At 41.7% G+C, this 21908-nt stretch overlaps 2 protein-coding genes across 2 annotated transcripts in view; one reads left to right on the plus strand and one right to left on the minus strand.

The window, feature by feature from the left end:
* Positions 1-21908, plus strand: part of LOC120533562 (gastrula zinc finger protein XlCGF26.1-like) — an 813484-nt gene that overhangs the window by 578906 nt on the left and 212670 nt on the right. The window lies entirely within an intron of this gene.
* LOC120534750 (zinc finger protein 721-like) overlaps positions 1-21908 on the minus strand; it is a 250293-nt gene that overhangs the window by 94066 nt on the left and 134319 nt on the right. The window contains 1 exon segment of the mRNA XM_039762331.1: positions 11838-11845. Within this exon segment, the coding sequence (XP_039618265.1) occupies positions 11838-11845 (8 nt within the window).

Genomic DNA, 21908 nt, shown 5'->3' on the forward strand with positions numbered 1-21908 from the left:
CAACACGAAGTTATTGAAAAAATACAAAGAAAACTACAAATTTCAAACGCTTTCATTTCGAAGCACACTTGCTTCCACTGCCAAAAATACGAGCAATTAGTTTTGTCGCTACTTCTTCTTCTTTTGTCTAATGCGGAGTCTCGTCGCTGCTGCTTCTTTTTTGTCTCCTTTCGTTTATGGAGTTTCATCGCTTGCTACAACAGCCGGTTATTTAAGAGGAAACGCTACATGGCGGATGCTTATAAGTGACGGAGATTTTTGTGGAGAAGGATATACGCATGGACTTCATTTAGAAATAAAGGTAAGACCATAAACGGTTTACATTTTTAGAAAAAAAAGGGATCAGACTAAGAAATCTATCCCATATTTAAAAACAAAATTTTGACCTTAAATAAAATATTTTGTTTTTCTTGTTATCCTTTTGTTGAACAGTCGATTAAAATTGATTAAAGCATCGTAATTAAAAGCTTTTAAAAACAATATTTCAATTAAGGTCACAATTGAAATCCGTTTTTTTTTTTCTACAATACTCTATACTTTCATTTGTATTGAATGAGTATGAATTGTGGAGGGTGAGGATCAAATGCGCTCTCTCCTGTCGCTCTAAATGTAAATGCTGATGAGATATGAAACGTAACCAGTAGTCAATGTGCACGCTGGCTGCCAATCGAATAGTGAATAAGCTGCTCTTTTGGGTTCATATATTTGTAAATCTGATGGACTCTAAAGGAGTCAGTGCCTCACCAGCCATGAACCTCACCGCACGTCACTGATCAGAAGGACAATCACGGAATGCGAATGGCCAGGAGCAGCGCTAAGTGTCTGGACTTTTAAAACGTTAAAAATTGGCTTTCGGAGAACACACCGAACACGTCTATGATGCTGTCTGGCGACTGGCACCCCTAGGACAAGTACATACCCCTAAGTACATACCTCTCCGCTTGTTAAATGTTGTCTTCCACCTGACAGACCAGCGCGACTCCAATTAACATTTAGACCCTCAATTAAGAAACTACTGATTTGAACTGCACATGCGCACCTATATCATGCCAGTACGGCCCGAGCTGTAGTGCGCATATACACACATTTCCCGGCCGCAAACAGAGACGTCCTTTGTATTGTGAGAGAGAAGCACTTCGATCAGACAGCAGTGTTGCACACGGGACAAAAATATTATTGACATATTCATTTAAGGCTCGTTGATATTTTGGTCAGTCCTTCATAAACTTATTTGAGTGCCTCCTAAACGTTCTTAGTTTTCAAACTAAACTATAAAAAGAGTGAGAGGTTGGAAGCACCATACAACAAACCGCCTGGATTAGGACCCGAGTGTAGCGGGTGACACCTCAGCACCACACTGGACACTGTGTGAGGTTTTTTTATGAGGGCTGGAGAGCCAATCCTACCACCAACCCCCAAGTTTTCCCTGCAAGTTGGAGGACCTTCTTGCAGGGCTGAATGCCGATTAACGTCATACCCAAGATGAAGCAATTGTAGGTTAAGGGCCCTGCTCAAGGGTCCAGCAGAGTAGAGTCACTACTGGCACTTAAGGGATTCAAAGGGTTTATTAAAAAATGTTTATCCCGTTGTAGGATGAACCATCATGTAATGTCATGAAACAAATATATTCTATCGCATATTATGAAATGGGTAACTTTTGAACATTAAAACATTTTAAAGAGAACAGGCCATTCCTACTAACAAAGCTCGCCAATCTTATTCACTTAATTCCTCCAAGATAACATCAAGTCAAGTTCTGATGTTCCATAAAGTCCTACTCTCCATCACAGTATTGGTCACCCATTCCAGGTGTTTGCGGTTCAATGTGTGAAGAAAGACGTCCTAATATTTCTGCTAAATTTACCCTTAGCAAGTTTACAAGTGTGTCCCTGTGATCTTGATTAACATTTTAAAGTCACAGTCCTGATCCACTGGACTAACTCCCTTCATAATTGTAAATATTTCAGTCATGTCTCCCCTTTATCTCCATTTGCTTAAACTGAAAAGGCTCAGCTCTTTTAATCTTTCCTCATAACTCAACCCCTGGAATGAGCCTAGTCTCTCTTCTCTGGACCTTTTCTAGTGCTACTACTGTATGTCTTTATTGTAGAGCAGAGACCACAACTGCACCCAGGACTCCAGATGAGGCCTCACCAGTGTGTTATAAAGCCTGAGCAGATCCTCCTTGGATTTGTACTCCACACATCAAGGCGCTATATAACCTGATATCCTGTTAGCCTTCTTAATGGCTTCTGAACACTGTCACTTCAATTTTCAAATCTTCCATTGTGTATTAACCTCTCGCATTTTTACTTCCTACATGTAATTCTTTACATTTACTTACATTTAGTTTCATCTGAAACAAATCTGCCCAAGCCTGTGGGCTGTCCAAGTTTCTTTGTGATGATTCCACAAATTCGAGATTATCTGTCAATTCATCCAGCATGGTATCATCTGCACCTGCAGCTTGTTACTGTCATAGCGAACCTCTTGCTGGCCGAATCAAAGGAGGCACAAGATGTGTCAGTAGGACAAGTCTACAGTAGGACAAATATAAGTAGAAGTCGCACAATGTAACAATAACACAATGGATTCCAGGTAATCTAAAAATCAATATAAGACAGTTTAGAGCAGCAGATGATTACAGAATCCAGTGTTCTTCCCAGTCTTGTGCAGATGTCTTCCAGTGTGTAATTGTGTGAAATATTGCTATGATCCAGGAACTTTGCACACCATAGAGGGTCCTCTTCCTGGGGAGCGGTTACCAGCACTTTACCCAGGAAGCCTTTAGTTTGCCATCTCTTTTCCCAAAATGTCATCGAGGAGAAAATCAACATTTGAAGCTACAGATGGTTGTGGTTCAATAACTTGGATATTCATCTGTTTGACAGTCGATCTGGCAATAAGTGATCTGAAAACTGGCAACAGGCAGCAAAACACAAATACAAGACATCCAAGTATAATACGAGATAACCAAGTATAATTCTCGTAATAAGAGAATAGTGCCTGCTTTTGTTAATAATGCTTTCATGTGCCCAGGTTGAAATGGAATTAATACCAAAATTTGAAATCCCAACCTGCATTTTCTTTAACTTCTTTCCTAAGAGCTTTACGCTTGGCCATAACTTGTGTAAAAGATCCATCAGGTGCTGTGTTATTAGGTATAAAAGTGCAATACTCCTCTCCTAACATATGGCGCACTCCTCCTTCTTCTGCCAACAGCCAGTCTAACACCTGCCTATTCTGCCACGTCATGTGACTGGTACCATCCAATTGCTCTCCTAATACTGATAAGGCGGAGTCAGTACAGTTGATAAATCTCTGCTGATTATAATACTGATAATTAATCCACTCTGTGTTTCTATTAGGCGTAATCCACCCAAATACAGACTCAAGTCCTGATTGAATTTCATTCCTTGCTTTAAACTCATTTAGAACGCCTCTAGGTTACCTTATTGCATCTAAGTAAACATTTGGCTCAGGCTCTCATAACTCGCCTCTCTTGGGGATACCCAACTGTAACCTCCTGGATGGCCATCACCATTGTGTACCTCCCTGGCCAGTCATGTGGGAGAACATCTGGTAATCCATATTATGAACCACATAACCACCATCTGTCTGCCTGTCTGTCCTGCACATTTACTGCTCTCATGACTAAGGAGGCACATGTCAAGTTCCAAGTTTTGGTGCAGTTTCCTCCAAATCTCCCCACCGGTACCAGACCCTTCCTAGTATAGCACTTGAACTCCGAATGAGATATCTTGGTGTGAGAAGGTGGTCTTTGCTTTGTGGTTTGCCAAATACTAGAATGTTTACAATCTAGCCTTGATAATACTTCCCTAGAGAAGTTTGACCACCCTTGCAATAGGACACACCAATAAGGACAATATGTCTCTTTTTCCCTTTTTTATCCTCAGATCGATTGATCATTATGTTATCTGTCAGGCTCCATCATGCTCGCTGTGCACTTTTCATCACAGACCCTAAGTCTTTGTTCTCAAATCCCTCAGCTACTAGCAAAGTCACGTTTGGCACAGCAGAAGGGTTTCTGAACCATTTCTAAGTGAATTTGTTTTGGTCTATCTGCTGTGGTGCTGTGGCTTGTGCCTCCTCCAGACTGCGAGGGGGCATCCGTCCTGGTTATATTGGGGGCCACGGGTACAAGGCTTGGAAGCCCAGCCCTGTAGGGACCCGTGGTCACCACCAGGTGGCGCCCCGATGCCGGTTTACCCCGTGTGGTCTTTGGCCGGGGATGGAGCCCGGCCGGGACGCCTTGGAAGACCGGAGGAGGGCGTGTGCCTCCTCCAGACCGAGAGAGGGCGTCCGTCCTGGTTATGCAGGAGGCCTCGGGTAGGGGGCTTGGAAGCCCAGCCCTGTAGGGACCCGTGGCCACCGCCAGGAGGCGCCCCAGTGCCTATTGATCCTGGGAGTCCAGCCCTTCTGCCACACCAGTAAGTGCCGGGGGGAAGGCGAAAGGGGATACACGGACGGCTTCCGGGTGCGCAGCCGGCACTTCCGCCACACAGGGGTGTGGCCAGGAGGAAGTGCCAGGAAGCAGCTGGAGCCCATCTGGGTTCCCATAAAAGGGGCCGCCTCCCTCCAGTCAGTGGTGGAAGTCGGGAGGCAGTAGTGACGGAGCTGGAGAGAGGACAGGAGGCGGCCAGGAAGCAAGGCACAGAGACTGTGGGCCCTGGACTTTTGGGGGATTCAGTGCGAGAGGCACTGGGGTGTGTGAGTGCACATGACTTTATGAATATTGTATATATTGTAAATAAACGGTGTGTTGGGTGCAAAATATGTTGTCCGTCTGTCTGTGCCAGGGCCAGCGTTCACACTGCTTAGCAGCTCCGTTTCCCGATTATCACGTAGCATGTGAGAAGAAGGACATGCTGAGGAGCAGTTTCAGAGAGCCATCTCTGCTCCAACTGGCCATTGCCTCCATTATCATAAATCATCATGCAGCGAGGCTCCAATTTAGGTTTCCGGGCCCCTGGCAATTTCATTTCAATAAATGATCCCCATTCTTTCCAGAGATCAGCTCCAGCCTGGCTGATGGAGTAAGGTGGCTTGTCCTGTGCCAAGTAAACTGTAGCCACAATGGTTTGCAATGTCATTTGTATCTGATCACCATTTGGAACAATGCATACTCATCCGGGGTACACCAGAGAGTCAAATTTAAGTTGCACAGCGCGTCTCTTCCCAGTACATTTACAGGTGAACAGTCAGAAACCAGTATGGCAATTAGAATTATTTTGTCTTTAATGCACAGATGCACTGGAACCATCAGGGGAATTATTTGTGTTTGTCCTGAGAATCCTACCATCTTAACATGTTGACCAGACGTTAGAAGGTGCATCAGATCTCTCTTGTTGACACATGTAGAAGTGGCTCCAGTTTCTACCATTACAGGAATGCCTTTTCTTTTAACTTCAATACTTGTTACTGGCTCTGTGTCTGCACCCTCTGTTAACATCGGATAGTGACCCTCCCAAGTATGATTCTATGGCCCACCTAAAAGTCCTGATTAAATTCCAGCCAAGCATTGATGGGCCCTAAAGAAGCCTGTTGCTGACTCCAGTTTGGCTGACTGAAATTCTGCTGGGAATTAGACTGGCGATTTTTTGATTATTCTAGGCTGACTGATTACCCTGTGCCCATGGGTTTACCTGCAGTTTCTCCTGTTATGTCCCGGAAGGCCACATCCCCTACCGACACCAGGTGGTCCTTGTAGTGGCTTAGAATTTCCACCCTCTTTGTTCTTTTGCTGTCCCTTTCCCTAACCGGGTTGCTGGACATATATATTAACAGGGGTCAGAGCCAGTGCTGCTGGGGGTGTTCTGGCAGATACCACAGGTGCCATTACTGAGTGTACCTCCGCAGTATTCATTTCTGGGGCACAGACCACCACAGCCTGTGTTTTCCTTTTATGTTTCTGTGTCAGCTCCCCCTCTGGAGGTGAGTCCGCTTTCTTTGGACTTCTATTTCCCGGTGACTTGACTTTTTCTCGTCTCTGTGATTTTGTCCACAGGATTAGGCACGTAATCACAGAACTGCCTGCATGACTTGGTCTCTCGGCCCACAGTGTCCTCCAGCCTTTCGTCTGATCAGCTCAGGTAATGCAGTTCTCACTGTCCTTCTGAGCAGAGTAGTCATGATTGGGTGCCCCTCTGGATATTTTTCCATTTCTGTTTTGCACCTTCTGTCCACAAACACAATTGGCTCCCCTGTTATCATTTTTGAGTCAAATTTCAGTGGATACTCCTCTCTATGGACCCTCCATGTTTTGGAATGATAAGTATCAAAAGAGTCTGCATCATACATAGTGGGGCCTGTAACTGTAGCCAGAGTTGATATACCCAGTAGGTGCTCCATTTGGCTGCTGCCCCCTATCCTCAACAACAGTGCTTTCATATTCTCTACAGCCAGCAGCTTCCCCATCATCCACCATTAATCCCAAACAGGCCCTCCAGGCCCTCGAGGTCCTGCATTCCTCATGGCATGTACTGAGCTCTATCTCCTTTTATTAATATTGGTAATTGAAATTTACTGACTCCCGAGATTTCTACACCATTTTGGTTAAAATCACCTGCACTCAAATTCCCAGCACTCCCATCTGCGCTCTGCAGTTCACTTGTGTGAAGGTCCATGCCAAGAAACCCTCTCCATTCTGCACTTCACTTTATTTCTTTCCCTAATTCCACCGCAAAAGTCACTGCTACTGGGGACCCCCGGTGTGGCGGCTGTTTATTTCTTAATTCCCATTTTAACTCCTCTACAAATGGATGTGTTAGCTGGGACCTTTTGACATTCTGGTCCTCTTTCTCTATCCTTCCATCTCATCATATTTCTTATCCGACCGTCCTGCTGCTCACTGTTTTAACTTTCTCTTATTTCATCTCTTACTATTTACTCATCTTCTTTCTCCCAATCATCTGAGTTTTCTGCTACTAACTCTTCCTCCTCATCACTTATTTCAAATTCACTCCATCTTTAGGTCTTTTTCCTTATCGATTTACTTCTTTGTATTGTCCTTATCATGATGGGTGTGCAGGGCCTCAGTCCCCTTCCACTTGTTGATGGATGCCCTTCTCTTTGCTTACCTCCTTCCAATCTCATTGCTCTATCTAGTTTCCTCATCTGGAAATTCACAGAGGGTTCCTATAATCTTACATCTTTCCTCCAATTTGGCCCTCCGTTAGCCCTCCTCACATTCTCTTAGTATCCCTCCAGTTTTCTGATAGCGGTCCAACATATCGCTCATGTTTTCATAATCTGCAGCCCTCTGTGTGCTTCTCCCTATCATATCCTAATAATCTGAATCCTCCTCTGTCTCTTTGTCTACCTCAGCTTTTTGACAATTGCCGTTCCCTTGTCAGCATCTGTCCTTTTTAAACTCTGCCTTTCTCCTCCGTTCGGGGGTCCTTTTCTGTTTTTCTCCCCATATTGCAGTGTTTCTCAACCTTTAAGTATTTGCGACCCAAATTTTCATAACAGATTTAATTGCGCCCCCTAACGTTTTTTTGAAACACTAATAAAATGTATTCCTATATTTTTTGCTGCTGATACACTGCTACAAGTTTAAAATTTCCTTACAAATAGCGAAATTACGCCACATATAGCAACATTCATGCCCCTTTTTTGTTTTGATAACCACTGCCATATTGTTTCCTCACTGCTAGTCTTTATCAGCAGTTCTGTGTCTGCTCTCTGCCATCCCTGTCTGTGTTTCCTGCTCCCCCTCTCACTCGCCAGCTTCACTCGTCCTGTGATGTTCACTTTTGCTGTGATTAATGGACATTCTAATGCAGCATCTGCCGGCGGGGCAAAGGGAATCTGCCGTCCCCTCGCCTCCTCCCTGTCCTCCTCTAGCAGCTCTCTGATTTTATCAGCGCTGCTTCTCACTTTGATGCTTCACCCAACTACATTTACATCATCTCCTATTCTGCCTTTCTCTTTTTCTGGCTTTTTCTGCTGGTATCTTCCATCCATTATCCAACCCGTTATATCCTAACTACAGGTTCACAGGGTGCAAGGCCGGAAACAAACCCCGGGCAGGGCGCCAGCCCATCGCAGGGCACACACACACATACACCAAGCACACACTAGGGACAATTTAGGATCGCCAATGCACCTTACCTGCATGTCTTTGGACTGTGGGAGGAAACCCACACAGACACGGGGAGAACCCAGGAAGTGAACCCGGATCTCCTAACTGCGAGGCAGCAGCGCTACCACTGCACCACCGTGCCGCCCTTGTTCAAGATTTTTTTGTAGAACTATATGTTGTATTTTAGTCTGCATTATTGTCTTTTATTCTATTTGAATGTTTTGCATATCCTGTATTGATCTTCTGCGGTGGGTTGGCATGGAGGTTCTGGTCATACCCTTCATGGGTTGCACCATAGATGAGGATGTCGTCCACGATGGCAACTACTCCATTGCGGCCTTGATATGTCTCATCTGTTTTCCTCTGAAATTCATCCTGGGCAGAGATGAGGCCAAATGGTAAGCATAGGAAATGATAGCATCCAATCTGGGTGTTAAATGTTGTCAACATAGAAGATTCTTCCGTGAGCTTTATAGCCCAGTATCCCAAATGAGCATCTGCTATGCTAAAGTAGCGTGCTCCTGTCAGCTGTGGCGTGATGTCCTGTAGTGTTGGCAGAGGGTAGTGGGGCTGTTTAATAGCCTTCTTCAAGTCTCTAGGTTCAAGACAAACTCTGAGCTTGTCTGTTCTTGGTTTTTCAACGACCACCAATGCATTCACCCATACAGTTGGTTCTGTCACCTTGCAAATGATTCTTGATTTCTCCATATTCAGCAGCTTTTCCTTTAGTCGACTTCACAAGGCAAGGGGAATCCTTCTTGGCAGGTACACTACTGGAACTGCTGCGGGGTCACGGTGAACACTACACTCCCCAGGGAAAGGACCAATGCCCTTAAAAACGTCAGCCAACTCTCCTTTTATCGACTGTATGTCAGCTGGTGAGGTCACTGCTAGGACAAGCTTAATCAAATCTAAATCTAGACATGCCTTTAGCCCTAACACTGGAGGTGCCTGTGCCTCTATAAGAGTCAGTCAGTCATATATCCTTACACAGGGTCATGCGCGGTCTGCTGGAGAAAATCCCAGCCAGCATAGGGCGCAAGGCAGGAACAAATCCCCAGGCACACACCAAACACACACTAGGGACAGTTTAGGATTGCCAATGCGCCTAACCTACATGTCTTTGGACTTTGGGAGGAAACCCACGTAGACACGGGAGGAACATGCAAACTCCACGCAAGGAGGACCTGAAAAGTGAACCCAGGTCTCCTTACTGTGAGGCAGCAGTGCCACCGTGCTGCCCGTCTCTATAACATTGAAATCCAAAACCATGCTGCGCTCCGTGTATTTACAATGCAGTGCACATGTACCTCTTACTATAAGCTGCTCACAGTTTTGGTTTGCATTCACTCAGTAGACTATTGTACTCACTCACAGGAATTACATTATCTTATGCACTGGTGTCTAATCTAAATTGAAGTTTTTCACCTTGCTTTCCTATTGCCATGTCTGCAAAGTCTTGTTTAGCTTCAGGTTGTTCCTTTCTTACTGCATCAAAAAACAGATCGTCTTCCTCTTTATCTGAGACATCACACACTGCATGCACGGATTTACCTTTCCCAGTCCTGCAAACTTTAGCGAAGTGGTTCAACTTACCACATTTTTTACACTGTCTTCCTTTAGCTGGACATTGACTTTTTCCACTGTGTGCTTTGTTTCCGCAGTAGCTGCACTTTTGAATATGCTTGTATGCGTCACTCGCTTCATATTCTTTTGCTGCCTTCTCAATTGTGTAATGTGTTTTCTGTTCAGCGCTCTTTGGAGCTCTTGCTTGTTGTCCATGTACTGCGTTCACAGTTGGTTCACGTGAGCCACTCGGGGTGCCTGCATCGAAGGTTCTCAGCTGTGCTTGTGCTATCTCGTGCGATGTTGTGATGTCCACGGCTTTATTTAATGTTGGCTCAGACCCGGCACTTAAAAGTTTCTCTTGCACTTTCGTTGAATTTACACCAAACACTATTCTATCTCTGACCATCTCATCTTCGTTTGCATAAGCACAGTCCTTCAACAGCAATTTTAACTCTGTTACAAAGTGATCAAAAGTCTCATTTATACCTCGTGTCTTCTCATTAAACTTGTATCTCGCGAATATTGTATTCATCTTAGGCATGACAAACGCCTCAAAGCGGTCATAATAAGTTTTCAGTACCTTGGCTTCCTCCTGGGTGACAGTCCATGTGTTGAAAATGACTCTTCCTTTTTCCCCAGTCCACAGGAGCAGGTAGCTGCATTTCTCATTCTCGTCTTTGCCTTTTAGCGCCCCAGAAAACATCAGCTCCACATGTTGTAGGAACTTTTTCCATTCTCCTGGCAGGTTAAGAGAATCCCAGTCAATTCGTGGCGAGGGAACTGCAGCAAAATCTATGACTGTCCTCTATTCTGACACCATGTCTTGTTTTCACAAATTGTGCAAAATTAAATGATGGCAATCGAGGTCCTTTTTTCTGGCGCCTTCCTTATGACACAGATGCCTAAACAATGCCTAATAATAATACATTTCAATGACATATCTTAAAACAAAACTGCACATATATGTATTAATATTTTGTTGAAAATAAATATTACAGCAGTGGTGGAAAAAGGACAAAGTGCAGGTCTCTTATGAAATTCTTAGAACTCGCTGGAAGTCCTATCAAGAGGCTGTGAGATCAGCAAAATCACATTTTTTATTGTGTTTAATTGCGAATGTTGCCTCGAGACTTAGGGTGCTGTTTAGCACCATAAACACTCTTTTAAACCCACCTATCAGCGGCCTCCCTGAGAGTACATCTGAGAACTTTGAGCTTTTTCTTAATTATTTTATAAGTTAAATTCAAGCCATTTGTTCCAGCATTACTCTTCCAAGTGTTGATTACTGTGGGAAGACACCAGTCACTCTAAGGCCAGTGCACAGCCAGTTTACTTCCTTTCAACCTATTGAGTCTTCTTAGCTAGCTGATATAATCCTGCATATGAAACCTTCCAATTATCCACGTGCAGATTGTGCAAAGTACATGGGCCTGCGAGCTTGGGAGGCCCACTCGGGGCCGTACAGATTTAAAACACAATTCAATAACTTCAATCACTTGCACAGTTCATTGAGTTAATAATTCACAGTTTTATTTACATGTTTGCACCATCACCAGGCAAGTCCGTGATGATATTACATATTCGGCAGACCTACAGTTTACACAAATTTAGAGTTTGGAGACTCAGAGCCTAATCAGAGGGACAACATGTCCTAGTCCGCCTTACAGAGGAGTGCACATTCCCAAATTTAACGACCTTTGGCGTACCATAGCAGACATGAACGGAAGAAGTTTTGAAGGGCGTCACATGAATGGTGTAAAAATACATTATTATCGTAAATAATTGTTACTTTTGTACTTTGATTTGATGTCAACAATTTTTGAAATTCAAACTCGTAAACAGTAAATCATAGAAATTCTGTTGTTAAGTTATGGTCCACGTTAGTCGAATATTTGAACAATTTGACGCTTTTTATACTCACGCCAGACAACACCAAGTCGGCCAATAGCAGCGGATGTGGCAAACATTATAAGAGTGGCGCTGCTAAACCTAAGGCACGCCTGCAGCAGGAATTGAAACATGCCAAGCTTACCAAGATTTCTACTTTTCTCAAAACTGAGCAAGTGCCAGCGGTGGAAACAGAGAATGCTGATGCTGGTGAATCGTCACAAAAGGCACAAGCAAGTTGTGCAGACAGTGCAGGGAGTGAAATTGTTGAAACTACCAAGTCTGTAAGTATAGTGATACAATGGCTTCAGGTCAGGTGCTGTCTGCTAAAACCATTAAAAATGGAGAAACTACTAAAGACAAACTAGCAGCATATATGACCAAGCAATTTCCTATTGACACGGCAAATGTCTTGGAACCACTGACACCTTACTGTATGAACTTATGTAAAATGGGTCGATGGTGTAGTCATATCCTGTCAGCTGGTTTTGTCATTTTAATTTGTTACAAATAGAAATGGCTTCATTTTATAGCACAGAACAGTTTCTGCTTTCTAGCTTAAGTTACATCTTCCATCACAAAGTTGTTTTGGAATAGCAAGCAAGTCCTTATCTTAAATATATTTATGTATGACTACTGCTACCCACACCTCCCACATTCCATTCCCACAATTGAATTCATTTCTACTAACTTACAGCAGCTGTAATAAAGTGATTTTAAAAAGTTAGTACAAATTCCATTTAGAGAGCTGGTTTATTTGTCACCAGTGTGTGATTATGATAGTGACGCGGTCAAGGACACCACTGCCCAGCCGGCCCCTAGGATCATGTTGAGAATAAATTACTAACAGTTATGCCAGACAGGAGGGGCTCACCTCAGGGCGCTGCACGGGGGCGTTTAGCAAGAGAGCTACGCCACGGACTACAGTGAGGGACGAAATCTGAATTACGATGATCTGCAGATGTGGACTGAAATACCACAAACTACAAATGTGCAGCTTACAGATTTGATCAACACTGACGTCAATCTGTTTCAGCTGTTTGAGCTTCACTGTACTCTGAACATGTGACAGTAATGACCCCCTAAACCCCAGAGTGGCTGTCACACAGTTTTGAAATGATCTGATAAGAGAATGAAGGGACCGCAGAATAAAACTGCCAACACTTGTTAACAGGATCATCTCCAGACAGAGGAGTAGCTTCAGCGACAGACTGCTGTCACCATCCTGCTCCATTGACAGACACTATGCGACTCTTCAATTCCACCCGTTGGGGAGGTAAACGTTAACATTATATAAAGTTATTGTCTGTTATACCTGCATTGTTATTACTCATTAATTTATAGTTTTTTTATCAGTATGCTGCTGCTGGAGTATGTGAATTTCCCCTTGGGATTAATAAAGTATCTATCTATCTATCTATTATATAGTGCTTTATCTATCTATCTAAGAAAAGAAACCACCCTGGCACACCAGCAGAAGCTTAGGGGGCAAACCAATTCAGATCAGACATGGCTTAGTGTGCTCAAAATCTAGAAAAAGAAGACAAAGTTAACATACAAGCTACTGAGTGTTCAGTTAGTTAACTTGGATGTAAAGAAAGTTAATGACTATTAGCCAGCAGTTTACTAGATAAAGTTTTCGAATAATTTGTCATGGATTCTTGCATTTTATTGCTCTAAAAGATTCAGGTGGTGGGCATCAAGCTAGGGGTTTCATTAAAAAGTTAAGCACAATTAAGAATAAGAACAACAGGATGGGATGAGACACATAAGTGACCGAAGATTACTGTGATAAACAGGAAAAGGACCAGGAGACGACACGCAAGCATAACAACACCATACCAGGTCCGAGAAAATGACAGATAGACAAAGCCAAGGAAGGCACAGCAGATTAAAGAAACCCCAAGCTGCATCCACAAGAAAGCCGGTAGCACACTGAGCCGCAGATGTGCAGCCATCACACGGACAGTCACGAGGTAGAAATGACATTAAAAAAATTAAATATGGGGATATGAAGAGCGGAGCGGGCACTCTGATGAGGGTTTCTGACGACTGGCTACCCAGCCATCTTTTCTTCTTCTCCTATATGGGACAAGTGTGTACCTGTGCCGTGTGGCTCAATCCATGTCTTCCACTCCACTGACCAACATGTCTGTGTGGTCTTGTTGATGGTCAAATACTGGACGACAAAATTAAACTGGCCATTCTGGTGAGAAAGGAAGACCAGATGGCAGAGAGAGCAGTTGATGCAGAAAGCGAGAGAAGGAAACAAAATGGTTGTAAAATGACATGGATTGCTCATGTGTGTTATTTATACTTACCTATAGTTAATTGTACAGTTATGCTTATGTATATGTGAATATTTACATATCTGTATAAGGGCAGCTCCCAACACGAGGCTGAGATTGGAGCTCTAACTTCTCTCTACATGGAGTTTGCATGTTCTGCCCGTGTTACTGTGGGTTTCTTCCTGATGGATCCGCTTTCTCTCACAGTCTAAAGATATGCAGGAGATGTGAATTGGTGTGTTAATGTGACCTGTGTGTGTGTGACACCATGTGTTCTTCCTGCCCTGTGCTCGATGTCTGCTGGAATTGGCTCCAGCGGCCCAACAAACCTGCCTTGATTGAGTAAATGGATGGATATTTATGTATTTTATTATTGTTCCCTTCTGCACATCTGTTTATCTTTTTATTTCTTTATTTTTATATTATTATGTTTTGTTAGTTGTATGACTCTTTCTGCTTTGGTAAGACGTGTGGATATCTGACACTGTGACAGACAGAGACAGGTGGGGGTGAAAATGAAGCCCCTGGAGAGCACAGCTATCTATATCCGTCAGGCTGATGTGTGACCCCCTGTGATCAGAGGCAGAGACCAACAAAGGAGCCACACAGATATGCTGGTCAGTCGAGTGGAAGACGCGGGTTGAGCCACACGGGACAGGTACGTACTTGCGCCATATACGAGAAGAAGAAGAGATCATTGGGTAGCCAGTCGTCAGAGACCCTCATCGGAGTGCCCGCTCTGGTCTTCACGTGTTTAACTTTTTTAATGTCCGCACACTCCGCGCAGCTGCTGCTCATTTCTACTCCGTGATTGTCCGCCTGATGGCTGCACATCTGCGGCTCGGTGCGCTGCCGGCTTTTCTAAAAATGGATGCTCGCTGCTGATCGGGGTTTCTTTAATCCGCGGTGCCTTCTTTGGCCTTTCGTTAGTGAAAGAATGTAAAATACCCCACCCAGCGGCCCCGTGCACGTGCCCCGGACTGACCAGCCGGTCGGTGGTGTCTGCACGCGCCCCGGACTGACCAGCCGGTCGGTGGTGTCTGCACGCGCCTGCGTACCCAATTATGATTTGGAGAGAAGCGCGAGGCAACCGTTTATTTGTTACACACATGAAATGAACTGAAAGATGAGATGTAACGTTCATTAAAGTACTGCGCAACTTAAAAACATTACTTGCATTTGCATCGTCGAGAGCCACGTCATTTCTGGTTAAAGTCAGCGTTACTTCTCAATTGTATCCGGCTGCAGGTCAAAGACTCAGCCTTCCACCCCGCCGCTACCCGATCCACGTGCTTACTGGATTCGTGCGCGCAGACATATTGAAAGCTTAACGTGCCGTAAAGTGTTCACGCATGCGTTAAACAGATTGGGCAGCACCGTAAAGTGTGCGAGGACGTAGCCTATCAATATGCACGCGCGCGCGAATCGGGCCTGTCGCTACCCGATCTGCGTGCCTACCCGATTTGCGCGCGCAGGCGTATTGAAAGCCTAGCATGCCCTAAAGTGTTCACGCATGCGTTATACAGATTGGGCAGAACCGTAAAGTGAGCGATGACGTATTCGTTCAATACGTATGTAATAACACACTCCGCATGCGCTTAATAAAAAATATATATATATACTAAACATTTCGCTTTACGGCATGGATCGGTCTCAACTGCGCATGTTGCTACACAACTGGGTAGTACAGTATATTCGTTTCAATACTGTAGTAGTTTACCATAATGATAATATTATTAAATATTCATTGTACGTTCTGTTTTCAGGGCTGAATTAAGCTTGTCATACTCCTTGTTATAAACGTTAATTGTTTATCACTGAGATCCCTTCGTTTAGTTTACATAGCACTTTTTTTTTCAGTTCCCATTGTACAAATAAGTATTTGACCATTGCATATGTTATTATAGTCTACATATAAAAAATAAATGTCGGTTTTAAAAATAGATGTATTCAAGTACTATATTGTCTTTGAGTAACGCAAAGAAATTACTCGTGTCACCTTTATGTTGTATTTAAATTCCAATGTCAAACAGTTCAGATATATAGCAATACAATAAATAAATAAAGTGTGAACTAAAAACTGAGTAATCATATAAAATATGTTCAAAATATTGACAAGATGCCATATGTGTTAAAGTAACCAGGATGATTATTGCATAAATGCACAGCAGTATAGATTATTATTGCATTTTAGTAAACAGTCATTACACACACTACCTACATTAATTGTACATGATCAATGACAATGATTTCAGATTGAAGAGATATGAGTTCAATAAGTTTATAGCAGTTTTTTTTTTTGTCTGTTTGTATTCGGATTCAGCGGGTTAGAAAATGGATGGATGGATGGATGGATGTTTGTAGCATACAGATTGATCTGAAATGCCTGCCTGATGGGAGAAGCTCAAACACGTTCTGTCCAAGATGAGTGTTTGCCTTGATGATGTTTTTAGCCCTTCTTACACAGGGAATCTTGTATAGATGATCAAGTGATGGCAGTTCAGTTCCATTAAACGTGCTGTGATGTTTTTATGATCCACTACACGGCTTTTTTGGCAGGTTTGGTGCAGTTGTTGTACCAGGCTGTCATGTAGTTAGTCAAAATGAGTGTGTATATATGTAAAAATGAACTGTTGATGCACTTTTCATCCCTGGAATAACTTTACATATTATTACTAATTATGAAATACACGTGTGTCATAGGGCATCATGGTTTACAAAACTTTGTTTCAGTAATACTAGTGGATTGCATAAAGAGTCTTTCAAGAAAAAGAAATCTTCATTTCATGTCTAATCCACAAAGCACAACCCAGGCAACATCTTCTGTGATACTATTGCTTGTCTTGTACTCAAATTTAAATAGCTTTTATTCACCCATATAGTGTCTTAAATGCGAGTTAATAACTGAATAAATGAAAAAGGAAATACACTTTTCATGCAAATTTTATTGAATAAATGTTATGAGAACAAAAGTGAACAATGTGAGAACAATGCACCTAAAAAAAAATTTGTCAAATGTACAAAAAAAAAAAAAAAAAAAAAAAAACATGTACCCAGAGCACAGAAAATTTAAAGTTACATTTTTTGCTATTTTGATCATTAAAATTATTCCACAAATAACTTCTGTAACATTTTAATACTAATAAAGTCCAAACTGCTTAACAAATACATATAACTTTATGAAACTGCGAAAATACATATACACAAAAAGTACACAAGAGGAAAATTATATACATCTGATGGTCAGATGGCCCTGTTGAAGAACACAAAAGGTCTAGTTGGTCAGAGAAGGTCACAGACTCCCCAGGCCCCTGTGGACATTCTTAGCAAGCATATTGTTGTAGTGTTAATCCAGATGCCACTCCATTTCAAGGGGGTCTTCAGAAATCTTCTCTCTTCAGCACCACAGACAGTTGCACAAGACTTGACCAGGGTGCATGGCAAAGGGCATCACCAGACAAAAAAAAAGCAAAAAAACAATGGTTATTATCTAGTGTAAATCTTTCAAAGTGTATGCAGTTCAAGTCATAAACCATTACAACTGATAGAAGTGGGAATTAAACAGAGGTGAAGTTTAAAAATGGTGTTTTAAAAGTATTTTGATAGGTTTTTCATTTATAGCTGGCATTCTATATTTTTGGTATACATGTGCAAGCTGCTTCACCAGTCCTTTCATAAGCAAATTAGTTAGCAATATTGGTTGTGGATTAAAGATTAAAATGAGGAGTGTTGGGGGAGAGACAGTACCAAATACAGGAAGGGACTAAATTGTTCAGAGCTTTTATGTAATGAATAGTAAAGTACTTTCAAATCAATTGTGAAGGAGACAGCCATCCAGTTTATTAAAGCTAAGGTCAAGTAAATGAGCTTGGAATATGGAGAAAAACAAAATGTAAACAAAACAAGATACATTACCCCAGAATACTTGGCAATGACGCAGTAGATTCAGACCCAAGACTCAAATGAAGGATTCTGGAAGCACTGGGCAGTAGCATCATCTTCTATTCCAACAGATATCACAGCATTCCCTCCTTCTTCAATTGCTGCCCTATCTTTCGATTAAATTCTTCCACTTCACTAAGGCAAGTAAAATATAAAAATAATAAATAAGAATTGTTCAAACACTTACTTCAAACATTCATAGACTTGACTTTTACCCGACACTGTATTCTGGGCCACCAAGAAATAAATCTTCTGCCTCCTGTCCTGATACACCTTGTAGAGCAGCCAGGGCATGGATGATGGACTATCCAAAAGTAAGAAAAAACAGAATACAAAAGTTGCTTGCATGTAACTGAAATATGACCACATCACATTATAAGTGAAGGCATACACCAATTACCAAGTAACAAAGCATAAAACCCTAAGAATATGTTCTTTATTTTGCAAATGAAACAGCCTGGTTTTGTTTCTATTGAAACTCATACAATGAGAAAAACAACAGCTAACGTGATTGCGAGGATTCATACACAGACTAAGATATTGTGATCTAATGTCTGGGGGTGGAAATTGCATAGTCTATTGCATAAGAAAAAACACATTGCTATATTGAAGTGGGCAGAAGACTACAGATCATCTGGTGCACAAATTATTTACATAACAGGCCACCCCAGCGGTCTTACCTCAGGGAATAAGACATCCAGAATGAACTGCACACGATCTCTAATAGGGAATGCTGTTTGTACAGTTCTCAGAAATCTCTCAAGATATGAGAAAAGGGCATCCTGTTGTTCGTCAGACTCCAGGTACACAGGCACTCGGAAAGATGACTTCTCCTGGAATCTATCCAGCCACTTAGAAGGCTCATTACCACGGAGTATCCTCTGTGTTCAAGAAACAAAAAAAAGGCCAATGTTGCTTGTAAATGCATTAAGCGATAGGTTATTATTATAGAGCCCCCTTTCTCCCCTTATATTTAAGTTAACTTTATCTACCCTTAAATGGTCTCACACCAATCACTTAAGTAAAAAGTGAATGAAATATTACAAGACTAGGTGCCAAGTTGTCCCTGTACTACATGAGTAGCACACCACACCTTTACTGATAGCTATGTGCAATGGCAGTCCAACGTGAGGTGTCCACTTCCAACAGAATCCTTAGATTACAGTTTGGCATCTTTATTGACATGTAGTAACTCTTTAAAATCTGATCCATGGACTTTGCTAATAATTTAGTAACATACCGACAAATGCTGCTGGGAGCCTTTTGCTTCTACAATGAAGTCTACCAGCTTCTTCTCATCTGTCACCCGGTCACTCACAGCTTGCATGTGAGATGGGACAGTTGAAGAGATTTGCTCAGACACTCTAAAAAGAGGCTGAAGAGTGCCTTGCAACAACTCAACAGCTTCATCGCTCCAGTAAGCAAACCGTTGGCCATGTCTTGTAAACAATGAAGATAAGTAATTTTTTTGTGTGTTTGAGATAATACAATGAGACACTACAACATTGCAGAAATGTTATACCCCTCTATCTGAAACCTCTCCATCAGTAGGATGCACCACCAATGGCGGATCAACGGTATGTCACTCTGAAAAAGGAAAAGAAGACAAATACCTGAGCTTTTTTTTATAAGAAATAAGTTACCTCAGTAAACATAAATCTAGTACGTGTGCAGAGGCAAAGGGCGTACTGTAAAATACAAACAGTCTAAGTCATCTTCTCAAACCTTGAAAGAGATTTTGAAAGATGAAAATGTTTGAGTAAAGCAGACACTTACCATTAGCATGAGGATGCCACAACAGTTTCCAGAGGTCTGCTGAGGAAAGTCCTGGAAAATACACAATATTGAATATCTAAAGAGGTCATAAGTGAATGTTGTGAAGAATGCCAATCAATGTGACAGTTGATGTTTAACGTTGAGCAATCAACAGACAACACTGTAAAAGAATAAAATCATTTACTTCTAAATGTCTGCCCATCTTCTCAGTCCAAGGTCCTGGGTCAATGCGGCGTGCAATTTGTCTGAAATATTAAATGAAAACACAATATTACAATCCTGCTGTTGATTAAACAACTGTCTCTAGGTCAAACCTTAAAAGAAACTTGTATCCATAGAAGGCGGCCGAAACTGGAACCTCTGGCCAAAGAACAAGGCCGCAATTGTAACCTGAAATCATAGAACAAGGGTGCAACCCGAACCTGTAACCACAGAACAAATCAGCAATATAACCTGCAGCCTTAGAATAATAATAATAATAATAAGAAGAATAGAATAGAATAGAATAGAATAAGACAGCAAGTAAGCAAGCTGACCAAAGAACAAGGCCAAAATGGGAACCTGTAACTATGATAAGAGGTCAGAACTGGAACCTCAGACCACAGAACAAAACCACAACCAAAACCTGCAGTCATAGAACAAGACTGCAACTGGAACATCTGGCCATAGAACAAGGCCATGACTGGAACTTGTACCCACTGAACAAAGGCCATCATTAAACAAGAACGGCAATTATTTCCAAACCTAAATATGGTTCTGTAGGCCTCATCGCCAAAACCATGAGGGCGAAGAGAATCTAAAAAAAATATCTCCCTCTCAGCTACCAGTAAAACCTGAAATGTTTCCATATAAATATATGGTTAACAGTGCTATGATTTGTCAAAATGATATAAACAAAAATATTGTAGTTGTATGTAAGGAATTGAAACTCAACACATAGCAAATAGTGATCCACTTGATCTTGTTGCCTGCTCCAAGCAGGAAACAATATGGCATCTTTCAAACCCAGGTTGTCCTGTAATTAGAGATATAAATATTAACACACAATTATGAATATAAATGAACAAATAAATACTGAACTAGAAACTTGCTGGAAAACCAACAAGTGGGTCCACATTCTTGGTTTTCCACGTGGGCACCACATACATATCCACAACATGAATATCTTTCCCCTGTTAAAAACAGAATTAAAGAATTATAAAGAAATAAACCAATTTAGAAACAATATTTAATCCAACAAAAGGTCAGTGAATGAGACACAAAAACAAATTACATGTCTTTGGGCTGCTTCTTGCACTATCTTGAAGCAGGCATTTCCAATCTAGAACAAATTAACAGATTAAATAAATCAATTATGCAAGTAAGTAATCTTTAATTCAAGTTTTCTTAGAAGGTTCTATTAATGAGTAAAAATACCAAAAAGTTAATACACTTACATTGGAATCCATGCACTGGTTTAACCCAAGACTCCAGAAGTCCTCACGTGTAAGACAGATATTTCCCTCCTTGACAATCAGTTCTGCTGAGGGACGATGTGGGTCCAGGACATACTTCAGCTAAACACAAGTACTGTAAAATTTAGACACCTGAATTGAGATGCATCTAGGCAGTTCAGATTTTCATATTCCCAAAAAGAGAAAACCTACTAATCCATTAATCAAGTATATATCGGTAAGTAACAGGAAAGTCCACCCAAGCAGTTTTTTTAATAACACAATTAAAAGTTTTGCATATTTCAAAATATTCATGCGTGTTCATTGAAATTACCAGCCTCTTTAAAACGGTACATTTGGTAATATTCCAATTAGTAAAAAAAAGTCAGACAATACTAAATATATCTAAATTATATTACAGTATATACTGTATTCTCAAAAACTGAAAAGCATTCAATAAACATTACACATAGTACCTTTAATCATAAAACTCACGGACGCGCGTCGTATTTCACTTCGCTCTCTGACCGTTAAATTGTTGCTAAATTCTTCCCGTAAAAGATATTCTTTCAAGTTGTTGTAAAATTGAAAAGTCTTCATTTTTTCAAGAAGTGAAAAGTATTCTTCTTCCCGAAGAAAAATTCAATATGCTCCTATTCTTCTTTATGGCGTTCTTCTTTCTCCTTCTCTCTCGAATGGTGGAAGTTATATTTGTTAATGCAGACCGAGAAATTTAAATCCCACAGTAACTTTTTTTCTCGTGTGTCGTAAAACATTAGACATGCGCAGAACAAATCGGGCAGTGTTGTGAAATGAATTTTAATTAAGCAGAGAGCGCGCGAGACAAATCGGATGGGGACTCATGTCGCAAAGTAAAAAAAACGCAGATCGGACAGGGTCGTAATA

Source organism: Polypterus senegalus, chromosome 8 (genome assembly GCF_016835505.1).
Source record: "Polypterus senegalus isolate Bchr_013 chromosome 8, ASM1683550v1, whole genome shotgun sequence".
Classification (NCBI taxonomy): domain Eukaryota; kingdom Metazoa; phylum Chordata; class Cladistia; order Polypteriformes; family Polypteridae; genus Polypterus; species Polypterus senegalus.